This window comes from Ylistrum balloti, unplaced genomic scaffold, assembly GCF_031769215.1.
Source record: "Ylistrum balloti isolate Yb309-2 unplaced genomic scaffold, AGI_CSIRO_Ybal_v1 Utg369754, whole genome shotgun sequence".
Classification (NCBI taxonomy): domain Eukaryota; kingdom Metazoa; phylum Mollusca; class Bivalvia; order Pectinida; family Pectinidae; genus Ylistrum; species Ylistrum balloti.
In genome coordinates, this window is record NW_026781956.1 from 1,003,456 (window position 1) to 1,028,874 (window position 25,419).

General features: G+C 36.3%; 2 protein-coding genes across 4 annotated transcripts in view; one reads left to right on the top strand and one right to left on the bottom strand.

The window, feature by feature from the left end:
- LOC132543382 (centrosomal protein of 170 kDa-like) overlaps positions 1–16,139 on the top strand; it is an 88,566-nt gene extending 72,427 nt beyond the window's left edge. For 2 of the 3 annotated variants that reach the window (XM_060206873.1, XM_060206872.1), the window contains exons 11-15: positions 6,773–6,917; positions 7,085–8,817; positions 11,776–11,861; positions 12,454–12,614; positions 13,273–16,139. In XM_060206873.1, the coding sequence (XP_060062856.1) occupies positions 6,773–6,917; positions 7,085–8,817; positions 11,776–11,861; positions 12,454–12,614; positions 13,273–13,496 (2,349 nt within the window). In that variant the 3' untranslated portion in view covers positions 13,497–16,139. The remainder of the gene's footprint in view (positions 1–6,772; positions 6,918–7,084; positions 8,818–11,775; positions 11,862–12,453; positions 12,615–13,272) is intronic. The other variant, XM_060206874.1, reaches the window with a different exon arrangement.
- A 584-nt stretch (positions 16,140–16,723) lies between these two features.
- LOC132543348 (sterile alpha motif domain-containing protein 15-like) lies at positions 16,724–22,382 on the bottom strand. The gene is made up of 3 exons (XM_060206840.1): positions 22,254–22,382; positions 20,960–21,058; positions 16,724–16,912 (listed from the first exon to the last, which is right to left on the bottom strand). The coding sequence occupies exons 1-3, from the start codon at positions 22,380–22,382 to the stop codon at positions 16,724–16,726; spliced, it is 417 nt and encodes a 138-aa protein (XP_060062823.1).
- Between the last annotated feature and the right edge of the window lie 3,037 nt (positions 22,383–25,419).

Genomic DNA, 25,419 nt, shown 5'->3' on the forward strand with positions numbered 1-25,419 from the left:
TGAATTTTCACCTGTATAAGGATGTGTTAGGGAAGGGTTAGGACCACAACAGACTCTTCACCAGTGATTTATTTAGAACTACGGGGTCTTCACCAGTGATCTATTACAAATCTACATAGAAAAGGTGGCTGAAATGTGATGGAGGACTGCCAGGTGAGAGCTAGTAGGTTCTAGTCTACTTACTATATTATCATTTTGCCAGGGTTAAACACCAGACAGAACCACAGACTGGCCCAATTAGATTCTTATATACAAAATATTTATGTGCAGAGATGATACCTGTATAAAATCTATAACTCTAGTCACCACTTTGAGATACCTTGCCAAAAGGAGAAAATTGTTTCCCTCATACAAGTGAAATACACTTGCAATTTTTTGTCATGGTTAGTGAAAAGCTTGAACCCTGGCTACATTCATTGAAAGACTGACAGTAACTACAGAGAACATACTGAGACTGGGTGGAGTAACATTCTAGTGTCATTTCATCTTCTTATGACAGGAAAAAGGTGGCATTAGAAAACTTACATCACTTAACCAAGATCACCTCTGACCTAGTGTACTAAAAGGCCAAAATGTGGGGTATCTATAGTAAGTGATAGGTCTATGCAGTAAAGCCAGTGTGATACTGCTGTGCTTCGTATAGCACATCTGTGCAACTCTCACAACAAGTAACGATATCTACACTATTGTCTGCATGAATGCTGGTGGATAAAGACAAAAAAACTATGTAATTCTCAGGAGCCTGATTCCTTGTTAGCTGGGATATTTAATTACTCTTAAAATCAGATATACAAGAACAACACTAGTGAAACCAAATTAGAAGATTTGTGTTTTCAGCTAACGATTCTCTCTCTTTTTTTACTTTTAAAGCCAATCTCTTACTGCTAAACATTAAATGGTGATTGAAACTTTTGTGTGATAACCAGGCTTAGTTTTGGTGTGGCCTGAGCCTGGCACGCTCTGATTGGGACTGGAGAGTACTATACACTGGTATCTACTCATTATTGTAGGGAAACTGGATACTTACTGACATTGATTGCCCCGGCTCATAACATCATGTGATGTTGTTCACTAACTAGACAAAGTAAGGAAAACAGCTTGTGCTCATTGTCTTTTCATGTTCATAGAATACAAGGACTTTTTTCCATTTTTATCAACCTCTGACCTGTGGTTCCTGTTTACTTCAAGGAGTATGCTGATACCTTATATCTCTTTATTAATGTTGGAACTTTTTCTTGAGCTTTAAAACTCACATAAAATATAGAATGTTGACATTAACAAAGTGTTCTCAGGATTTCTGGTTGTGTGATTGTTTCGGATTGCTATATAAGATGTACATCTGTGTGGAGGGACCATGTGATCTGAGTAACAGCTGCTGAGGAGAGTCAGGTACCGTCATTGTTAGTGTACCACAGTAAAGTTTATTGTCAACATATAGCCTCATTGTTAGTGTTATTGACACAGATTTGGGTTTGATACAAAAATGCCATCCCTTTGTATGGAGAATAATTGTCAGATTTCTCAACTGATAAAACGATTATTTGCTCCAATTATGTGTGGGAATCCAAATATCCTGGTTTATACTGCCTTCTCCTGTATCTTTTCTATACATAGATTTTATACACACCAACTTTTTTTATTATATGATAAACGTTGAGAGAGACTATGCATTCAGAACAGTTTTTTGATGATCTAAGTTTTCAAAAACCTCTTCTATGAAAAAGGGGAAAAAATGGACTTGCCGTCATCATTGGAATATTGTAATTATAAATGAAATTTAAATAATCTGTATCTTTTGGATGTGTGTGATTTAAACAAAAGGGAGATAGGAAATATAAGGATGCATCTAGTCATTTCTTTAAAAAATGAATTTAAGGGCTTTTAGTCAGTCCGTCTCTTTCCCAGTGAACAACATGGGAATGACGTTTCCTGAAGCACAATAGATGATATCCCTATCGATAAAGGCAACATTTTGAAAAGACTCAGCTGGAAAATTAAGTACATGTAATATGTGTATACATACAACTCTTGGATTCAAAATTTAATCATGATTGTATGATGTACAAGGACGCATATGCAAACTCACATTATGATATATAGAACTTGAACATCACACAAATTTTGGAATTAATTCTGATTTAAAATTTAGATTTCAATGTAAATCTTAAGCAATTTCCTAACCTTTGGGCCAGCTTAAACAATTAATATTGTATGTAACAATGACGGATCAGTTTTAAGGTGTCGAGGTGCTCTGTGAGACACTTGCCCATACTAGTCATTTATTCAGTGAAATGTTTCCTCACGTCTGTATATTAATTATCCCGTTGTTATCCAGGATATTAATGGATTGTGTTTATTATTAGACTGCTGTAATGTGTAATTATTCTTCACTTCCCATTCATCATAAATCATCATAAATCCATCACAATGGGTCTATCAAGGGAAACAGGTGAATAACGCTATGTGACCTTGACCTTATTGTCACATTGTAAAACATGTCCTAACATTAATACTTACAAACAAGGACTTCTAGTCAGTGCAACAGTCCTTGTAAATGGTAGTAACAGAGAGGTCAAGGTCATACAGATCAAAGTCAAGGGCTATATTTAGGTTAAAATTATCATTGTAAAATAAATATTATTCAGCCAACATGTATATTGTATTTTTATGAAATATTAAACTTTTAAGGATATTTTATGTAGAGACAGAAAGTAGCAGTTCTACTGAGACTTGAATGGAATTATTTGATTAAACATTGGATAGATGTTGAAATTTAAATAGTAATTATCATAATCTGATACATTTGAAAGACACAACAGCATTGATCACACAATATAAGTAAAATATTTATGCATGTTGTTCTTCATGTGATTTAAATTTCACATATGTTTTCAAAATTCATGAAATAAAGAAATAAATCTTCAACAGATGTTTTTCTTCACCGTGTGATAATCAAGGAGAAGATTTGTTGTGTCTATAAATACATCCACACAAGAATGTCTCTTTACTGGATACTTTATGTAAATGCCATGACCTTCCACTGTATTTATATGGTAACGATTTTCTATTGAGAACATGGTTTGGGCGTTTTTCACGAAGGTGTAGCAAATACATAACCATTAGCAAGGGTATTTATTCTGTTTAATCTTAACTTACCATGGGCTTTCACTACAACAATGCTCAGGTGTAAGAGCCGGTTTACTGTAAGTAAAACCTCTAGACAGCCTAATGCCATTGTAGGCTGACCTGTGTGGTTGTGTAGGGGTGGATAAAAAAGACACAGGAAGGAAAGCCTTTACAGAGTTCTCCAAGCCTTACACTGATCAACTCAGATATACAATTATCAATAGCTTTGCTGGTGTTTGTGAATTATAGGAAAGATCTATATCTACCCCATCTGTTTACTAGCCTAACAGGCTGTGGTCGGGTGTACACTATCTACCTATACTGTATATGTCAATTTACCTGTGGGTTGACTGTTACACAGGTAGATAGCTGACAGGAAAAACTACTGGTGTGTGAGTAGTGTTGGGGCAGTCATGAGTGTAGTGTAGAAAGAAAACATCCGGCAGTGTTGGGTGACAACGGTGTACACAGCAGTACACAGAACACATTACTACACTCGTACTACAGGACAGCAACTCACCAATACACTCAGGTGCACATGGCGATTTCTTAGTCTTTAGATCTGAGTGAGGTAGTACTGGATTATTAGTGCAGTAGAAACAAAATGGCAAACCAGCTGTTAATGGACAGTGTACTGATCAATTCCTTCTTTGAGCCGTCCAACAGGAATGGTCATATTGACAAGTTAAAGGTGGGTAATCCATTAACAGCCATAAAGGGCATGTTCACACCTGGACGTTAAAAATGGTATATATAATCACAGAGATAAATGTGTATGCTTATTTTGTCTATAAACTATTACAGGTTTTTGTAATAGGTGGATCTTTTAAGTAGAAAATGAAATTTAAATGGTAACTACTTTTGATAGGATAGTGGGTTTATTATTACCGGGGATACCATTTGTTGGTATTTCTGCTGAATCATGGATGAGCTTTTAACCAGACATGGGCTTATTGCGAAATAACTAAGGCAGCATAGCCATTAAATTTTGAGGTCCTTGGTTCAAATCTGAGCTTGGTTTTCACTTTTTCATGTCTTACTTTTGTCAAGATTTTCTGTGTGTATGTAGCTGCTTTACTTACATTAATCACACCAATCTTAATTAAAAGTTAGTCATTGACAAGTTCATCCTGTTGATAATGCCTACAGGTAACTGTTTTCCAGGTGATATTTGAAGTTAGACCAAGACTCTGAGTTCATGAGTAATATATTTGACATGTTGACATCAATCCATGTCTGTGCACATAAAAAGCACACAGGTTTACATATGACAAGCCATATACACTTGTATCACTGTACATTTGTGTAGAAGGTGTAGGCAATAGTCAGTAATATATAATAATACTTCTGTATATAGGTGCCATGTGTATCTTTGAAAGAATAAAATTAATACAATTAAAAAGTGTTGATCTGAGGTACAGAAATATGACAGGGTCAGTAACAAGTGTAAGTGGAAACTTGATGTGAATGTAGGGGGAAACAAAATGGAAACATGTAGAAATATGTGATTGAGGTCTACATTGCTACTGGCTAATCAACAATAAGGTACATGGTATATGTCCACTTGATGACCGTACCTGAGATGATCTTTAGACTTATACATACATCAGAACTGTTTTTGGGTTTGAGGTAACAGATATTGTACCTGTATTATTTGTCATTACTTGTAATAAAACTACAAACTGGTGATAAGATCTTAATTAGACTATGGGCCTGTTCTACCTGGCTGGTTAATAAAGGTTGGTGACACCATGAGGTCCCCAGCTCTATCATAGATAGTGCTGCCCCAATACACATAATAGGGTTGGTATTTAGGCTCAGGCTTGAGGAATGCAGGATGGAGGTGGAAGGTATCTCAACAGGACACTAGGCTTTGATATAGATACTTGACAGAAATTCTACCGGAAGTTGAAGGTTAATCGATTCCTGTCAAAGTTTACACAGCCAGTAGGATAAAGATGAAATAATTCCTGTCAAATTCTACACAACCAGTGAGATAAAGATTAAATACTTTCTGTGAAATGATAACAAAACCAGCCATATTTGTACACCACATTATAAGTATTCAATCAAATGTGAGACCAAACTCACATTTTTGTATGTTGGGGACATTACTGTGACTTTTGCTGCTATAAGACACTCGGAACAATACTGTAACCGTGTAACCCTTCTGAGATGACCATAAACAGTTGACCCTGTGTGACCCTCTTGCCCTTGGTTCTCTGTGACCTCCTGACATTATTAAAACCAACAATATATATAAGTGGACATATTATCATTTCTGGGCTTATTTCCCTGTAAATACAGTATTTATTAACCCACCTATAACCTTGTCCTGACATGTTCTGTACAGATTAGTGGTCTGTCAGCTGATTGTCGCCTACAGATGTTAATTAGACTAACTATTATTGATGTCCCACAAAACAGCTATAGTACAATTAAGTATTTACATTTTCATGTAAGAGACCTATAAATAAGTTACCTGTGTGTTAATTAGACTAACTATTATTGATGTCCCACAAAACAGCTATAGTACAATTAAGTATTTACATTTTCATGTAAGAGACCTATAAATAAGTTACCTGTGTGTTTTACCTGTCACTCTGACCTAGATTACAAATAACTCTCATTCCGGTGTCTATTCTTATGGGAACATTTCCAAATCTACTGTGTTTTCTTTTTTATTTCTGCTCCCTGTTTAATCCATGACTTCATTAATCTTTGTGGAGGACAGACAGTTATTCGCTGACTATAGAATGAGACATGTTTATTACAGTAGACCTGACACAATGCAATTTCTATATATCATAACAAATCTATTGCCCTGTATAGTGTATGCAGATAACACACAACCACAAGAGAAATTACTGGTAGTGTTGTGACACATCTTACAGTTTGTTACCTCCTCTGCTACCTACACTGATCACTAATGTATGTAGTTGTATATAGATCAAGTTTTGATGGTATTCAGGCAATTGGAAAAATTGATGTTATTGTGTCACAACAATTGAACAGTGAGTTTACATTTATTGTGAATCACTTTTGAAGAGTTTTGTGAAAATCCCCAAACTCACAAATTCCCTAGTATTGACTAAATGATAAGGTAAAATTTATGTACTGTTATGTGGAAGTCAAACTATTTTATCACTCTTCAGCTTTGTCACAAAAGAGTTCTTATATATGTTTTTGTGTATGGAGGTATCTTTGCCTTATTCACAAATTTGACCAATCAGATAAAACTGCTCATGAAATATTTGTTAAACTTGAACGCAATTCTCTGTGCAGTATTCATATTATGCAGCATTATCTGATTATGAATATCAAAACTGACATGTTCTATGGCTATAGGGACTGTCCTGTTGTTTTGTTGAAGATTAAGTCATGTGTTCTTTGGTCCTTTGGCAACAGGGACTGCCCTATTGTTTGTACTGGTGATTACTTTATGTAATAATGAAATATCTTATTAAAGTGTCACACATATTTTACATCATAGTTTACATAGATATACACATGCAAAATATGTCCAGCCATAATTTGACTTAGGAGACACTAAGATATCTTAAAAAGTAAAGTGGAACACATTGACTGTATGGAGCTGTCCTTTTGTTTGTGTTAGGGATTGATTGTCTTTCTTAATGATTTGCAGGACAACCCAAGCACCACCCTACCAAGTGATGCGCCAGCATGGGTAACACAATGGGCTGCACTGACCAATCAGAAGTCCCGATCTAAATCATCCAACATGGACGCCTCCAGTCCTAGCTCAGTCCACAGTCACTCCTCAGATAAAGGTAATAGTATAAATACATCGTGTATCAAGGTGTGGGTGTAAGGATATATCAAATGAAGTTGAAAGTGAAAGGATATCTCACATTAAAGGTATCAGTTTAAATTATCTCCGTTGAAGATGTTGATGTAAGGATATCTCAGATAAATATTTAACAAATTTTTTTTCCAGATGAGAAAACTTTCAAGAAGTCAGGCCATGGTCTGAGACGTCGGGGGACAGGACGAAAACTTCCCAGTATTCCAGGGGAGTCCAGTAAAACAAGTCCTGCTAGTAGTGAACACAGCTCAAGGGTTAGTGAGACTACAGGAAGTCCCAGCATAATGACTCCTCGTCATAGTGATGGTGTCTTCTTGGAAAATGGCAAACCCAAGGCTGTTACAATCTCTAGTCAGGTGGTGTCACGATATGATGGCACAGACACTGAATCAGTGTCACGGACAAAGTTCAGTAGCGACAGCGAAAGTGTGGCCACGAGTGCTCTCACTAGTGTGACAAAGTCAGATATAGACACTGACCGACCAAGCAGGAGTTCAAGGTCAGTGTCCATAGAGAGTGATAGGACAACCCATAGTTCAAGGTCAGCACGTAGTACTGGCAGTATGGATACAGAACTTCTCTTACGCGATACAGAAACTGTGATGGCTGCCATGGAAGCTCGAATGGGCTCAAAGTCAAGCAACAAACCCAAAGAACCCCCACATGTGAATGGAGCCAATGATTCCTTCTCAGATAATGAGAGCATGGTTGCCATGGTGAATGGAGATGATCAGTATGTAAAACCATCAAACTTCAGTAGTCCCAGACAAAATTTAACCAAAGTGCGTTCAACAACAGGTCAGCAGAAAAACAAGCCAACTCTAATAAGGACTAATTCTGCAACAGCCAGACTGAATGCTTTTAGAGAGAGCACAAAGCGCCACAGTTCTGGGGATGTGTCAACTGTTGTGTCTGATGTCCTCAGTGAAACCCCAACAGAAACTGAGCCCAGTGAGGGCAGCTTTAGTAGGTCTAATTCCAAAGGCAAGGGTAAAATGACTATGACACGCCCCAACAGAGCATTTGAGTTAAGACGTGCTCGAGCTGAAGCTGATGAACCCACCACACCTGGGTCCTCAGTAAGTTCAGTATCTGACACTTCATCAAGGGGAACTACCTCTGTGACCAGTACTTCACGACCTTCATCAAAGTCACGTATAAGTGCTGACAAGACAAATGATTCTGCTCGCAGTGATATGAGTCTTGGAGGACAAATTGTGGCCAGAAGTCGTAGCAATAATGCTCGCTCTACCAGTGATTTGTTGCGTCGAGACGGAGGTAGACACAGCTTACGTCTCAACCGAACTAACTCTAGCTCTGACCCTGTGTCTACTTTGGGAACTGATATACGCAAGACTGATATAAAATCAATCAAAGCCAGGTTAAAAAACTCGACCTATGGAACAGCAGGCTTATCTGTAACTGGAGTGAGTAGCTCTAACAGGAGCAGCACCAACTCTCAGACCAGTAGTAGTCACTCCAACTCGCCCAAGTCAGCAGAGAAGGCAGCGTGGAGACGAAGGAAGGAGTATGATCCTAGAAAAGCTGTGGCAAATGCCAAAGCAAAAACACAGGACAAAAAGTCAAGAGGTGATGAAATACGAATTCTCGCATCTAAAAATTCCAAAATGACACGCTCTGCTTCATTTACTAACACAGCAGAACTGAGGCGATACAGGAGGGATAACTCCTCATTGTCAAGTGCAGATGAAATTAGCACAGGTGCAAATAGTGAAGTTGACAATTCTTTTGTAGACTCAAGCTCCCAACGAGGATTTATTCCATACTCTGGGAGGTCACAGTCAAGTCGTCTTTACCAGAGCTCTGAAGATGAGGAGATGAACATGATGGTGAAGTCTTCACAGGTAAGTACTTCCACTCTTTCATATAGTCAACAGAATATGTTCATAATGACCCAGGTAGATTGGAGATTTGCCCTTGGTTGAAGTGAAGGTAGATTGTTACATGGGAAAAACAAGAAGATGCAATATATTACTGTGAAAATCAGTTTGTTTCCATTGACGGTTAGAATGAAAGGTCTGTAACATATCTTAGCTGGAAATTCTCTATAACGGTAAATACCAAGGGGTATTGTCTACATATGGGGAGGTATATGGCCACATTTCAGGAACATGGTTCACATGTGTCAAGGGACATTGTCCAAAGATACCAAGATTACTGAAAAAACAGTAAGGAGAGCTGAAAAGAATTCATGTTAGTTCTGCTTTGCAACTGCTCAATGCATGACTATGTGAAAGGTTCCATTTTGTCGATTTCATAGTTCAATTTCATAAAATTCATAGTAAATGTGCAATATATCAGCTTTGTCTTACAGCCTTTGTCTGATAAACTTATGCATGTTGACCTTTTGTTTGCTGCACTCATCAAGTCTCTGTGTGATCATATGTGTTGTAGAATTGTGTGTATTAATGTGTGCCATTTTTTGTAGGACCTGAGTCGGTGTTTGCTGGGCAGTGTACCATACATGTCAGCCTTCACCCCACCACCCCCCAAATTGATGTCTCCATCTTCCCCACCTTCACCCCTGCCACTTTCATTATTTAAACCCCGTCCCTCCATGGACAACTCCTGCCCATACAATCATACGTCCCCTTCAAGGAAATACTCTGAACCCACAATACCTGTCATCCAGGTTGGTTGCCATCTTTATTATGTTACTCAGAGGCAATGCCTACTAACCCATGTTGTTACCTACCTAACTCTGGACCCCATAGTCCCTTTCTGGTTAGGGTGACCACACTTCTTGCTTGCATTCTTATCGTTTGATAATTAAATGATGCAATGTTATCCACTATTCAGCATGCTGTCTAATATCTTGCAAATTTGTCTAAGTGAGCCGAACGCTTGTAGCATATAGTTATTTATTTCATCATAGAGTCATCGATAGGTAGTCACATGATTAGATTCATTGTCATACACATTGTGCGTAACACCAAACGTGACAGTCTGCTGATGTCTGATGTTCTGATTTGCCACCACACAGATTAACTTTCTGATGGCCACAGAGACTAGTTTTCTAGTTGGTTAACAGATTATTACATCAAACATGTTAGTCCCTTATATAAAAATTTGTTGAGTCAATTAAAGGATAAATTCTTTTGTAAATGTGAAAAAATCATCTCAGAAAAGTTGAAATGTAAAGACTGAAAGCCATACACACTTTTACATCTATCAATCGATAACTACATATGCCAATTGTTAAAAGATTCCTTATGCAGCTTTCGAAATGAGCATCTTTTTTTCATTAGCTTTGTGATATAAGATCATTTGCATGTTACTTGTTGACCTCATTTCTAACGTACTAACATCTCTAAGTACAAGATTGTATTATGCTGATGATTCTAGGTTCCAATGGTTGTCTCCCTTGAATGCCGGTCACTATTTCTATTTGGGTGAATGTTGGTTGCAAAGTTTTGGTGACTGAGATGTTCACCTTTGGTCATGTTTTTATTTTTTGAAGATGTTTGGTGTATTACTGTTCATGTTTTATGGTACTATACATCTGGCATGGTCAGCTTGGATACTTTAGATGCATGGATCAGCAATATCTCGTATCATTGGTAGTGTCAAGCAGAGAGAACTTGCACGAGCTTTAATAAATTAAATTTGATTTGTGTAAACTCCTGAACATTGAATTACGTTTAAACCATCGTGATTTTGTACATGCTTTCAATATATTTTGGTTCAAATTTGTATCATTGTATTCCGACACAGTACCTCTACATGGGTGTTACTGTATTTCTTCTCTGTAATCAGTTGCCAAGTACAATATAAACAGCTCATTTCTATTACTAGCTTTCATTCCAACAAAACCTGCTACCAATGCTAGAATAAAGTATCCTTAGTTAGAACTGCAAACCTCACAAGCTCTGCTTTGTAGATGGTAGTAAAATTTGGCAGCCATAGCCTTACAATATATTAAACATACACATGTAGAATTTATATATGATATTATAGAATATGACTGACATTTAGACAAAACATGTTAAATTATATAGAATTTATGCACTGTGTATGTTATATTGTAGAATATGACTGAGTTTTTGACAAAAACTGTAGAATTTATACACTGTGTGTATTATATTATAGAATATCACTGACTTTTTGACAAAAACTGTAGAATTTATGCACTGTGTATATTATATTATAGAATATCACTGACATTTAGACAAAACATGTAGAATTTATATATTGTATTATAGAATATCACTGACTTTCAGACAAAACATGTAGAATTTATGCACTGTGCATATTATATTATAGAATATTACTGACTTTTTGACAAAATATGTTGAATTTATACACTGTGTATATTATGTTATAGAATATAACTGATCTTTTTGACAAAACCTGTTGAATTTTTATATTTTATTTTAGGAAATGACTGACATTTAGACAAAACATGTCAATGTATAGATATTAAGTTGTGACTGACTTTGTATGCATTGTGAATGTCATGAAGCATAAAATAGTAAGGAGATGGAAATAGTTTCAGGAATCATGTAGTGTCTTTTAAGTTCTAGTTTTCCTTACTTGAAGGAGATAAGTTCAGCAAGGAATCTTAATTCCAATAACACCTAGGTTACCTAGTCAATTTTTTCAATTATAGCCCTCTACTGTACACATCATTGATCACTGTGAATTCCGTAGCCTGTGTGTTCGTACCATACACCTACCTTATGTTTTACATATCCTGTCATGATACCTTGAGACATAATTATCTTATTCCAGGTTGTTTCATTGAATTAAACATGAACCTGTATTTATTTACTAGGTTATAATGTTACATTTGTCTTTTGCAGTCTTACGACAATATCCTGGTCTCCTCCATCTATCAGTTGTCGCTCAAGCTCAAATCATCAACTGACAAGTCACTGAAAAAACTCAAGTAAGTTTTATAACTGGGATTCCAAGCCCAGTCAAAGCTAAGTCTCCACTATTGAAATGCATGTACATGTCATTTAATGGTATTCATTAGGGCAGTGTATTCATATATAGAAATTTAATTGATGATGTGCAAGACAATTTGATGTTTTATGATAATGTTGGTTTATTGCACTGGGGGAATCACTAAAGGTAAAGATAAGTGGAGAAGAAAGTAACGTGTCCTCTAAGACTTATGGGTTTTTATTTTCTCTGAAATTTACAGTCTTGAGTTTGTCATCTTGCCAAGAAAATAAACAGAAACAGATATATACGTCACCCTTAGTTATTACCATGTGGCAATTTGGTACCAGAAGCCTGCTTATTTTTAGTCATACACATACTGTATACTGACAAATGTTTCTCATAGTTGAACTTTTGAACTTTTTTTATCTTGAAAGGGAGTTTTTTTTCTGTGACCGACACTGTGAACACTTAGTATGTTATAGATATTTATTATGTTCAACTGTTCAAAATTCTGAAATCCTGAAAGTATTGTCAAAATATGTAGTTATGTTTGTTAGACACTGTTTACTTAAGAATGTCTGTACCTACAGGGACCATGAGAGGATAGAGAATGGTACGGCTGTCTCCCCTATGGATGAAATGCTGGACCAGGCCAGCAGTGTGTCAGGTGACATGCCTGGTTGGAATTCAGCCAATCAGGAACTGGCTGGAATCCTCAACAACCTCAGGAAGATAGAACACCATGTCCATGGTGAGGAACTTGTATAATTAGTTGTTAGGCACAAGAAAGTCTGTTGGCTAAAGAGATACAAGCAGTCTTGAAAGACCTGCATTGTTGTGTCTCATGTGTTATAAGTTTGTCCTCTAGCCAATATAGTTATATCCTTATCCGTTTCAAGTAAATGAGTTTAAACTTACAATTAAAAAATAGTATCATCTGTTAACTATCATTTTCCCTAAAGTTTATACATCAAACTATTTTATGGGAGTGGGGGAGGGGGCATGTTCATCTGCCCTGTACCATTCTGAAACAATATCTTCAGAACCTCTCAACAGATCTACTCTATATATAGTATCATAGCCTGAAGTTCTACACATTAACACATATTAAGGTGGTCATTGGTCAAAGTTAAAGGGTCAGAGGTCACAAATTCATCCAACAGTGATATTTATGTCCAATGCAGCAAGGGCATTCATGTTTTACATTTTCCAGATTACATGTAGTTGAACATGTTTACAAACCCTTAAAATGAAAGATGTTGTTGGTGTTAATATTTCATCTTAGCAAAGATATTGGTAGACTTTATAATTTTTATTAAATCAGGAGATTTTCCTTTGTATACAATAAGTTTGATTTCGATTTGAGTGTTATGATAACAGATTGATTGTGCAAATATTTATTTATTCAGTTATGAACAAAGTTTTGTTCCCTGATGAAGAATCAGACTGTGATACACCAAGGATGACGGGTCGGGAGAAACAAGAGTACCTCCAAGAGATAGAGAGAATCAGAGGAGAGTTGGCAGGCTTTCAACCAATATCTACTCCTGAGGAGGCTTGGAAACTCCGTGATGGTGATGAATCCATCGAGTCTGACTGTGAAGAACTTGGTGTCCCAGAGGAATTCTTCTAGTTTATCGTGTTATCACTAGAAATACTCCAACCAACCACTACAGTATGGACTTCTCAAATTCAGAGAGGCCAATATTCCAAGTATGATCTTTCGTCCATTCAAAAAATGTGAGGATTATTTTTGATGTATTCGTTAATCCTCATTAAGATTCTTCTAACCAAACGACAGGGGTTATTAGCAAGTGTATGTTTCGAAATTACTCCTTAGAAGAACACTTTTGATTGGACAATAATGATAATACAGTGCCAGATAATCTCTTTCGTGGATGAGAGCAGAAGGATGGCCTGGTTAAAGTTAACACAAACTGCCATGTGTGGTGTGATTTTATTCTGTGGGTTTAACACTGACCTGACCAGGTTGGTAACACCAGTGGTACATCTCATGTTGTTGATCTCTGTAACAAGACCAAAAGCTCCCAGGCTTCCATGTATGTTGCCGCCTAATATGGGCATGTGTTCATTAGAGTCATGTAGTGCTTAAAAAGCTCAAACTGTCCAATTGTATTGGATCATGTGATGCATGATTTGGCATTAGTTCAATTTCTGTTGGTTTTCATTATTTCATATACATTGACTATTCTACACTTTTCAGTTTTAATGAATATTCATGTATTTGTAAACGTTGTGAATATTCATGAGTTCTATGTACAGGTCCCCAGACTTGTACTGTACAATTTATAGGTACTGAGTGTTGTACCGTTTTCTGTGATATAATTTCCATTGAAGAGAGTGCTTTTTATATGCTTAGAGCAGTAAATGTGTGGCTGATATGAATGTGTTTGCTTGTTTGGTATCAGATGCTAGTCAGTACTAGACAAAACTGTACACAAGTATTCATGTGTAAAAAGAACAGGATACACTAGCCAAACTATACTTCATTCATTAGTTATCACTCTGTAGAGGAATCTCAAAAATTGGCAGAAAACATTTCAATTTATGATAAAATGTCAGCTTCCAGATGTTTTACTTTGTGTAAAATATCACACATTGATTTGACAGTCCTGTTTGATTTGATAATCCCCTAATACAAGTTTGGGTAAGATTGGGATTTATGATAAATATTGTCAACATTGATATTTGGAATGTTTACTCCAACTTGTTGATATCTATTGGATGTATGTGATGATTACATACTCTGCCTTGTGTACGACCACAGGTCTTCCTTCAGACTGTAGTGCCTATAGATCATTATCCCCTCTAAGTGCCAAGTAATAATCTTATTGTGTCCACATCCAATATCATTGTATGATAGATTGGGACTTACTGTAACGGCTTCATCCATGTCAGACTTATTAACCAGTGTAAGAACTGTACAATAGTATAGATAACAATGTTATCAGAATAGACTTGATATTTCAATGAATCAAAACATGATGTATTTTCCTCAAATTACCCGCAGAATTTTTAAGCCTTTCAACTTGTCATTCATAGGTGAATTTTTACTCAATGTATTTTTTCCTTTTTTAATTTTTGTTTTAAACTCCATACGTTTCTGCACATTTTTCTTATTTGAAAACAACGATACATTTTTTGGTCAACCACTATCTGGAAAATTCCAGCATGTCAACTCTTGTGAAGGGAGATAACTCCTATGACACTAAACACTGCACTTGGACAACATAAATCATATAATTTGCAGATAATGCTTCATTTGTGTAAATATGTGTATTGATGAAAAAATGTTAGTCGTAAAGACAAGATACAAATGTAATTATTAATTGAGATCTGCAAGGTCATCGCTGTGGTCGTAGAGATGACCTGGATGTTTGTATGTTAGTGAACAATGACTGTGATATGTTTTGCTTCTGTGTAAGTCTCGTTCCAGAGTTATGTTGGATATTAAATATATATATATATATATATACACGTAAATGTTATATGATTCTTGTTATTGAGATGTTTCTGTTAGTGAGCCAGTATTTACAGAGATAGTGCACCTGTTGTGGCAGGATGTGTAACTACATTTCGTTATTTCCCACTATAACAGGTGGGAATGATATTGTGAATTTTCCAATGAAATTATATGGCCTTATCAGATCCAGATCACCACAGATGTCTGGAAGGATTTCGACTAAAGAATTTGATTTGGTGACAAATGAGATTTTCTGTTTTGAAATCACGTATAGAACAAAATGATCAGACTGTTTTTTGAACATATTTAGCTTTGTTTAAACAAGAGTTTGGATTAAAGTTTGTTTCTGAAACAAGATGCGCTAATTTATGGAAAACTATTCAGTGTTCTGAACAACTATAGCCTTACAAGTTCCTCCAACAATTACTTTATTACATAGATATACATTGTAAATCCATCTGAGTAATTGTTGGTGAAGTAGATATACTATTACACGATACATGTGCTGAACAGCCTCGGAGTGATATACAGCACTGTAGTGTTACAATAACTGTGGTGTATGTTGTCGTAAATATTACACACTATCTCATGTTGCTTTGTAATGTAAACAGTGTAAATTAATGGCCAACTTTAACAAAATTTACAATTGCAATATATACTTTATTCAATGTGCTTAGATTTTTACTAATTCAGCTTATTAACAGTAATGTAAAGACTTAGTTGCATATGAACAAATTCCCTCTCAGTCGATATATTATTTATTATAAAATAAACGAAAAAGCTACTATTTAATCCTGTCTTCTGTTTTTATTTATTTATTTTTTTAAATTTTTTTTTGCATTTGGACTTTGTCTCAAGCAATATCCCTTCTGAAATTATAATAAAATCAATTTTCACCTCAACAAAATATGCTGTTTATTTGGGTACACCTTGATTTTTCATGCTATGGCTGTGTGATATATAAACAAAGGAACAGAGGGATCTTGGTGCCACCATCATTCATTGAATTGGCCCAAATAAATTTTCCTTATGACATTAATTAGTGACATTAATTAGTGTTATATACCCTGGATCGTTTGTTTTTATCATAGGCTGTGCTAGTCAGAAATTGATTGTGATGTCATAATATTGACAACATATTAAGATTGTTAATTGAAATTACCACCTCCTATGTGATAAAAGATATCCTAAAACTTATTTCCATTTCAAATGAGATTTATGAATTTTAATTTTTCCATGTCATATATGAAAAAATGCAATCTTCTAAAACTTTTTTTCATAAAATGTAATGTGAAATGAAAACTCATATAGGATCCTATATGACTAAAAGCAAAATTGATTATCAAATGTCATTTTAGTATGAAAAACTTTAATTCTCATTTGTTCCTTGTGGCAAAGAAGTTGAGATTTTCATGAAGAAATGACTTGTACGTGGTGTTGTTCATCTTATTACCAGTTCGACGTTTCAACTCTAGGTAGGCTACCTTTGGATTCCTCATGGCAACTTCAGGCTTGTGATGTAATTTGGGAATTCCAATCAGGTCCCGAATCAGTTTGGTCAACCGCTGAAAGAATCATTTCACGAGAATGTTTAAACCTCTAGCTCACTTGTGCTACAAGCAAAAGATTTCCATTGATTACCTTCTGGTACAAACAAAATATTGATTGAGATCTGAGCTACAAACAAAATATTGATGGAGATCTGAGCTACATACAAAATAATGATGGAGATCTGAGCTACATACAAAATAATGATGGAGATCTGAGCTACAAACAAAATATTGATGGAGATCTGAGCTTCAAAAAAAATATTGAAGGAGATCTGAGCTTCAAAAAAAATATTGATGGAGATCTGAGCTTCAAAAAAAATATTGATGGAGATCTGAGCTACAAACAAAATATTGAAGGAGATCTGAGCTACAAACAAAATATTGAAGGAGATCTGAGCTACAAACAAAATATTGATGGAGATCTGAGCTTCAAACAAAATATAGATGGAGATCTGAGCTACATACAAAATATTGATGGAGATCTGAGCTACAAACAAAATATTGATGGAGATCTGAGCTATATACAAAATAATGATGGAGATCTGAGCTACATACAAAATATTGATGGAGATCTGAGCTACATACAAAATATTGATGGAGATCTGAGCTACAAACAAAATATTGATAATTTCATAGATAAAGCTAGAATTGGTTATCTAGACTAAACAACGTGGCCTGGAATGTCAACAGTGACGACTTCCAAAACGTGATCTAGAATGTCAACAATGACAACTTCTAAAACATGATCTAGATTGTCAACAATGACAATTTCAAAAACGTGATCTAGAACGTCAACAGTGACGACTTCTAAAACATGATCTAGAATGTCAACAGTGACAACTTCTAAAACATGATCTAGATTGTCAACAATGACAACTTCTAAAACGTGATCTAGAACGTCAACAGTGACGACTTCTAAAACTTGATCTAGAATGTCAACAGTGACAACTTCTAAAACGTGATCTAGAATGTCAACAGTGACGACTTCTAAAACATGATCTAGAATGTCAACAATGACGACTTCTAAAACGTGATCTAGAATGTCAACAGTGTCGACTTCTAAAACATGATCTAGATTGTCAACAGTGTCGACTTCTAAAACATGATCTAGATTGTCAACAGTGTCGACTTCTAAAACATGATCTAGAATGTCAACAATGACGACTTCTAAAACGTGATCTAGAATGTCAACAGTGATGACTTCTAAAACATGATCTAGATTGTCAACAGTGTCGACTTCTAAAATGTGATCTAGAATGTCAACAATGACGACTTCAAAAACGTGATCTAGATTGTCAACAGTGACAACTTCTAAAACGTGATCTAGAATTTCAACAGTGACAACTTCTAAAACATGATCTAGAATGTCAACAGTGACGACTTCTAAAACGTGATCTAGATTGTCAACAGTGTCGACTTCTAAAATGTGATCTAGAATGTCAACAATGACGACTTCTAAAACATGATCTAGAATGTCAACAATGACGACTTCTAAAACGTGATCTAGATTGTCAACAGTGTCGACTTCTAAAACATGATCTAGAATGTCAACAGTGACGACTTCTAAAACATGATCTAGATTGTCAACAGTGTCGACTTCTAAAACATGATCTAGAATGTCAACAATGACGACTTCTAAAACGTGATCTAGAATGTCAACAGTGACGACTTCTAAAACATGATCTAGATTGTCAACAGTGTCGACTTCTAAAATGTGATCTAGAATGTCAACAGTGACGACTTCTAAAACGTGATCTAGAATGTCAACAGTGACGACTTCTAAAACGTGATCTAGAATGTCAACAGTGATGATTTCATTATTATGACATGTGAACTAGAATGTCAACAGCGATGATTTCATTGCTAGGACATGTGATCTAGAATGTCAACAGTGATGATAACTAGAACATGATCTGGTGTTTGGACAAAGGTGTTATCTACAACATATGATTGATCTAGCATATAAACAGTGACAATTTTATTGCTATGACACGTGATCTAGAATGTCACCAGGAACGATTTTATTGCTAGCCTTCAATACCGTTTCTCGGCGTATCCATTATTTGAACAAGTAAATCCTCACTAAAATTGGTCTTGTCATGGTGAAGTGGACAATGTGAGGCTTAAATATATTTTTCAGAATGATATACTGCATTGTGTTGGAGATTGGCAGACTCGAATCTGTATCTACACAACTAAACTAGCTTTATCAAGGGTATAAACAGTGGGTAACAAGTGTATACACAGAGGGTATCAATGGTATAAACAGTGGGTATCAAGGGTATAAACAGAGGGTATCAAGGGTATAAACAGTGGGTAACAAGGGTATACACAGTGGGTATCAAGGGTATAAACAGTGTGTATCAAGGGTATAAACAGTGGGTATCAAGGGTATAAACAGAGGGTATCAAGTGTATAAACAAAGGGTATCAAGGGTATAAACAGTGTGTATCAAGGGTATAAACAGTGGGTATCAAGGGTATAAACAGAGGGTATCAAGTGTATAAACAGAGGGTATCAAGGGTATAAACAGTGGGTATCAAGGGTATAAACAGAGGGTATCAAGGGTATAAACAGTGGGTATCAAGGGTATAAACAGAGGGTATCAAGGGTATAAACAGTGGGTATCAAGGGTATAAACAGAGGGTATCAAGGGTATAAACAGTGGGTATCAAGGGTATAAACAGTGGGTATCAAGGGTATAAACACTGGGTATCAAGGGTATAAACAGAGGGTATCAATGGTATAAACAGTGTGTATCAAGGGTATAAACAGAGGGTATCAAGGGTATAAACAGAGGGTATCAAGGGTATAAACAGTGGGTATCAAAGGTATAAACAGAGGGTATCAAGTGTATAAACAGAGGGTATCAAGGGTATAAACAGTGGGTATCAAGGGTATAAACAGAGGGTATCAAGGGTATAAACAGAGGGTATCAAGGGTATAAACAGTGGGTATCAAGGGTATAAACAGTGGGTATCAAGGGTATAAACACTGGGTATCAAGGGTATAAACAGAGGGTATCAATGGTATAAACAGTGTGTATCAAGGGTATAAACAGAGGGTATCAAGTGTATAAACAAAGGGTATCAAGGGTATAAACAGTGTGTATCAAGGGTATAAACAGAGGGTATCAAGGGTATAAACAGAGGGTATCAAGGGTATAAACAGTGGGTATCAAGGGTATAAACACTGGGTATCAAGGGTATAAACAGAGGGTATCAATGGTATAAACAGTGTGTATCAAGGGTATAAACAGAGGGTATCAAGGGTATAAACAGAGGGTATCAAGGGTATAAACAGAGGGTATCAAGGGTATAAACAGTGGGTATCAAGGGTATAAACAGTGGGTATCAAGGGTATAAACAGTGGGTATCAAGGTATAAACAGTGTGTATCAAGGGTATACACAGTGGGTATCAAGGGTATAAACAGTGGGTATCAAGGGTATAAACAATGGGTATCAATGTTTAAAAAATGAGTCACAATGGTATAAACGGTGGGTATCAAGGATAAAAAGAGAAGATTTCATGGTAAAGACACATGATTTAAATATTATTTCAGACATTTTACATAAAGTAGTTACCTAGAATTTCATGCCTGAGCGATAGTTTCTAGTATTTAAGTCTTTTTACTAATAGATATTGCGTCGTTCTTCATGTATAAACCGATCGTTCACCTTTAGACTGTATGTTCAAGCTAAATGCTGGTGCATACTGTGCCCTTGTTTTTTGGTCTGCTTTTTGGTTTTACTTAGCTGTGTGAAATACCATCCTAAGTTGGAAGTAACAAATGACCCCATACAACGAGAACATAACACGCACATATCGTATTTGGAGCGAGGCACCCAACGAATGAAATGACCCTTGTGCTGGTCATTTTTCATGACATCAAAAACGGTAGTGTCCGAATCCTTGAAACGTAAATTCTGTACAGTAACCATTTCCATTCTGTGTGTATGTTTAATGTACGCGTGTGCTCGACCTAGTCATCATGTTATAAGGTACGTAGTCTCTATATTTATACCTAATTACCGATGTATTGTGAATGTTAAGGTACTCACCTTCATATCATCGAAGTCATTCACACCCATACTCGGCAAAGCTGATGTGTCTATAGCTATCAACATCCGCCCAGTGACGAAATTACTCAGAAAACTTTCCTGAAATTAGAATTAGAAAAGAACGAATAACCTACTTTTAGATATATCCTATTGTTTAGATGACTACAATTTATCACGGGAACATCTGTGTGAATATACGCAGAATCATAAATTAGTACAAAAGGAAAATGTCATGATGTTTCACATTTCCAAACATAGACAATGTGTTTCACTAGTCACATCCAAACCAGCCTAAAGTATCACTGGAATATTTTTCTATGATAAAGCATAATAGAAACTAAACTGCGTGTTACAATGGATAGCAATGGGACCACAAATGTAAGTTAAGTTAAGTTAAGTTTATTTCCGGTTCAGGACTAAGACAAGTCCTCTACACCAGACTCCTATCAGGGAAACATATCAGATTCAAAGCAGTCAGAAGTTTGGGAGCCGTGGCGATCTTTGGCAAAATTTTCATCAAATGCACAAAATTGGGTAGATCATACAAAATCCCTCAAATACACTATAAAGTGGACACGTAAAGTTAAGTTCAGCGGAAACAAGTCATTGGAAATTTTACATCATGTTTCTTATCATTTTCATACGTGTAAGTATTTCCCCATCAATTAAGCGTTCGAAACTGATTATATAAACCTAATCCTCATCCGACACTGTAGGATGTCTTGTTCATCAACTTAAACACCCACACCCTGTCCTGTATACTGTAGATGTCCTTCACCTTATATTACAGGAAAAGTTATTCCTAACCTCATACTACAGGTAACCTGCCCCTAAACTCAAACAGTGGGGATCCCCTTTTGCTCCTCACCTTATATGGCGATAAACTTTGTTCTTTATTCAATATTGCCCCTCACAATATTTTGCGGGAGGCCCTGCTCCTCGCCTTATATGGCAATAAACCCTGTTCCTTATCTAATACTACAGTAAACCCTGTTCCTCACCTTATATTGCGGGAAGCCCTGCTCCTCACCTTATATGGCGATAAACCCTGTTCCTTACGTAATACTACAGGAAGCCCTCCTCCTCACCATATACTGCAGATAACCAGTCCCTCGCCTCAAACAGTGGGGATACCTTCTCGCTTCTCACCTTATATGGCGATAAACCTTGTTCCTTATCCAATATTGCGGGAAGCCCTGCCCCTCACAATATATTGCGGAAAGCCCTGCTCCTCACCTTATATTGCGGGAAGCCCTGTTCCTCACCTTATATTGCGGGAAGCCCTGCTCCTCACCTTATATTGCGGGAAGCCCTGCTCCTCGACCCAGTTCGCCACTTGATGCTCGTTCCAATAGACACACTCTGATATCCCATTGCTGCAGTCGCTGTCCACCACCCTGCGATTCACCCGACGGCTCTGCATGATAGGGCCTTGTTGCCACCACAGACCATGGTGACGTCACAATTCATTACTTTTACAACGCTGACAATGAAATGACGTCAAAATGCAATGCCATACATTTGCCTATGTTGTTAGAAAATATCGCCATCGTAGTTGTCACCCTTTAGCCATTAAATAAATAAACGGATAGAAAATGATAAAATTATGAACTTATCTTTTTGTTTTAAATTCACTATAACCAAGACTGTCTTATAATGGATACTTATATAGATATATACCGTCTTTTCAACCCTTTACTCGCGAATTATAGGCTATCAGATTGTCATTCCCAAGGAGTTTGAAAATTACTGAGTTACAACAGGAGCTTTCTATTTGGTTGTTATTGTTGCTGTTTGTTCCTACTCCACTTTGCTATGTCGAGCATTTCCTGCTATCAGTACAACTTCCATAACATCCCGTTTGGTGATGTCGTGGTGGTGTAATGGTTAGGCAGTTTGGAAATTCTTGGCTCTGCAGTAATTTGTTGCCGTAGATCGTGAGGTCAATGCCTGGACATGACACTATTCAAAAATTGTCTTCCTTCATCAGTTGTGTTACAATGTTCAATATATTATATTTAAATGTGAGTATATTTTTAAAGCCACCCAATGAAATTTGTGACGTAGCGGTGAGAAAAGGAGTAGGGATCTGCATTTGCAACCTAAGAGGCGATTAAGTCAAGCAACTAAACCTGTTCCACAAAGTCGAAACTATACAAATAATGTATGCCGGTCCGTATCACTGTGACGTGTTGAAACCTTGAGGTGATCTGTTCGGGAGAAGTAACTTTTACAGAGAAGTAAAGAGCTGAAAGGCTGGACATGGCGGTAAATTCTACGTAGAAACCCCAGAAAACTACTAACAAAGGCTTACTCTTATTGGAAACTCCTGTGAGCTATCAACAAGGGCTTATTCCGATGGGAATCTCAGGAGGAGCTATCAACAAGAGCTTATTCCGATGGGAAACTCCGGAGGGCTATTAACAAAGGGTTTTTTTCTGATTGGAAACTTCAAAGGGTTATAAACAATTGCTTATTCCGATGGGAAACTCCGGAGGGATATTAACAAGGGTTTATTAGCATTGCAAGGTCCTAAGGTCTAATACACACTCGCTTAATTTTCCCCTCTTATACCACAGATGTCCCAGGTAGGAGCGACACTTTTTATAGCCAACCATTTGATCCTCTCGTCTAAGAAACAACAGATCAACATTAGACTCACTCGTCAGAAGTACGTCTGAGGTTAAAAAACAGATATCTGAAAAACCAACATTGTACAGCAGTGTTTCTAGATCGAGGAAAAACTTACGATCTATTCTCGCAGAAAGGACTTTTGTTATCTCTTAAGGATATTGGTATCACTAGGTAATCTTTATAACCCTATCTATCTCCTATGATCTTTAATCTTTATAGATTTATAACCCGCCTTTTGAAAGATAGGATAATTCCAGTAAGGGGAAACAACTCAGAAGCTCATAGGAGAAACCTGTACATAATGGCGTCCCTTGGATAGTGTTATCTCCCCTATTTTGTTTAACATTTTCATAAAATTAATCAACATCTCAAACAATATTCACACGCAATAAACTCAACTCAACTCAACTCAAGTTAGCCCAATTTGCAGATGATACTAGTATTTGGATAACTAACAAGTAATTACAAGGAACGGTTTCACTAATCCAAACATCCGTGGACAAAATTTAGAACTGGGCTGATGAATGAACAGTTGCTATATCTTTCTCTAGAAAATTCAAGAAAATCTGGGCGACAAGCGCACTGAGTACGTTAAGTAGAGTTAGATATCTTGGCATATTTTTTGGACCCAAAACTATCATGGAAACCACACGTAAAATACATAACAGAAAGGTGTAAATAGCTTTTAATACACTTACCATTGATTCTGGAAATATTCTGGGTTCCAACAAAACTACATTATTAAACTGTAAAGAACTGTTATCAGATCAAAAATAGATTATAGTTGTCAAGTGTACCATTCGGCCTCCGATAATGTACTCAAGGCGTTAGATGTAATACAGCATAGAACCTTAGGAATAGTGCTGGGAGCTATCAAAATCACACTGTTAGTTTACAAGCAGAATCGGACGAATTGACATTAAAACTTCGACGACAGAAACTAATTTTCGAATATTGAGCCAGGACAGAAACTTTAGGACCACCTTTCCCTCCCAATAAACAAGTTGAAGATGATTGGAAAATTGTGTATAGAAATGAAATAGAATTACATCAGCGAGCAGCATACAATAATCAGCTTGTTAATATATCTTTGAAAAATCAGGCTACATAACATTAAAATACATGAACTATCAAACATTCCGATTGACCCACGGCTTTTAACTACCCCAGAAATCAATTATGAAATTCTTCACGCAAGAAAAACTAAATCTAACAGAGGCCAGTATCCATGACAATCATTGATGATAATAATAACAGTTCAATACTATACAGACGGTTCAAAAATCCAACAAAAATATAGTACATGTAGATCTGGGAGTTTTCCTCCAGGCGAGTTTGCATACATCTCATCTCATGTAAATATCCCTGGTTATGAAACAGCAGATGAATTAGCGAGGACATTTTTAGATCACGATGTCACGATCTACATCAATCTTACCAAAACAGAAGTCTACTCGCTGATAAATAAAGCTACAGAACAAAATAGGATAGAAAAGTAACTCGAACAATCTCGGGAAAATCAAAGAAAAAGCAAGTCAAAAGTACATGGTTTTAATCAATTATACGGTCACAGTAAATCACATGACAAAAGATTACCGTTAAGAAAAACAAAATTGAAACAGATATCATCAAACTGCGAGCTCCATGATAATTTGGAAACAATTGATCGTGTCTTCTTTTTCTGTTCTAAACATTTTACAGCTATGGCAGTACTAATAGCTTCCTGGCTTCACTGGATAAACCGGACATTGTCCACAACACAATTATCAGATATTTAAAACCAATAAGTTTCTACAACAAAATATAACATCAGATACAAGGAGACT

What these genes read in the sequence shown, in the direction of transcription:
- LOC132543348 (XM_060206840.1), bottom strand. Translation starts at nt 22,382, where the DNA reads ATGCAGAGCCGTCGGGTGAATCGCAGGGTGGTGGACAGCGACTGCAGC. An exon ending in AGGGCTTCCCGCAATATAAG is followed by an intron (nt 21,059 to 22,253) that starts GTGAGGAGCAGG and finishes TTCTAATTTCAG; the next exon opens with GAAAGTTTTCTGAGTAATTT. An exon ending in ATGACTTCGATGATATGAAG is followed by an intron (nt 16,913 to 20,959) that starts GTGAGTACCTTA and finishes TGATTCTTTCAG; the next exon opens with CGGTTGACCAAACTGATTCG.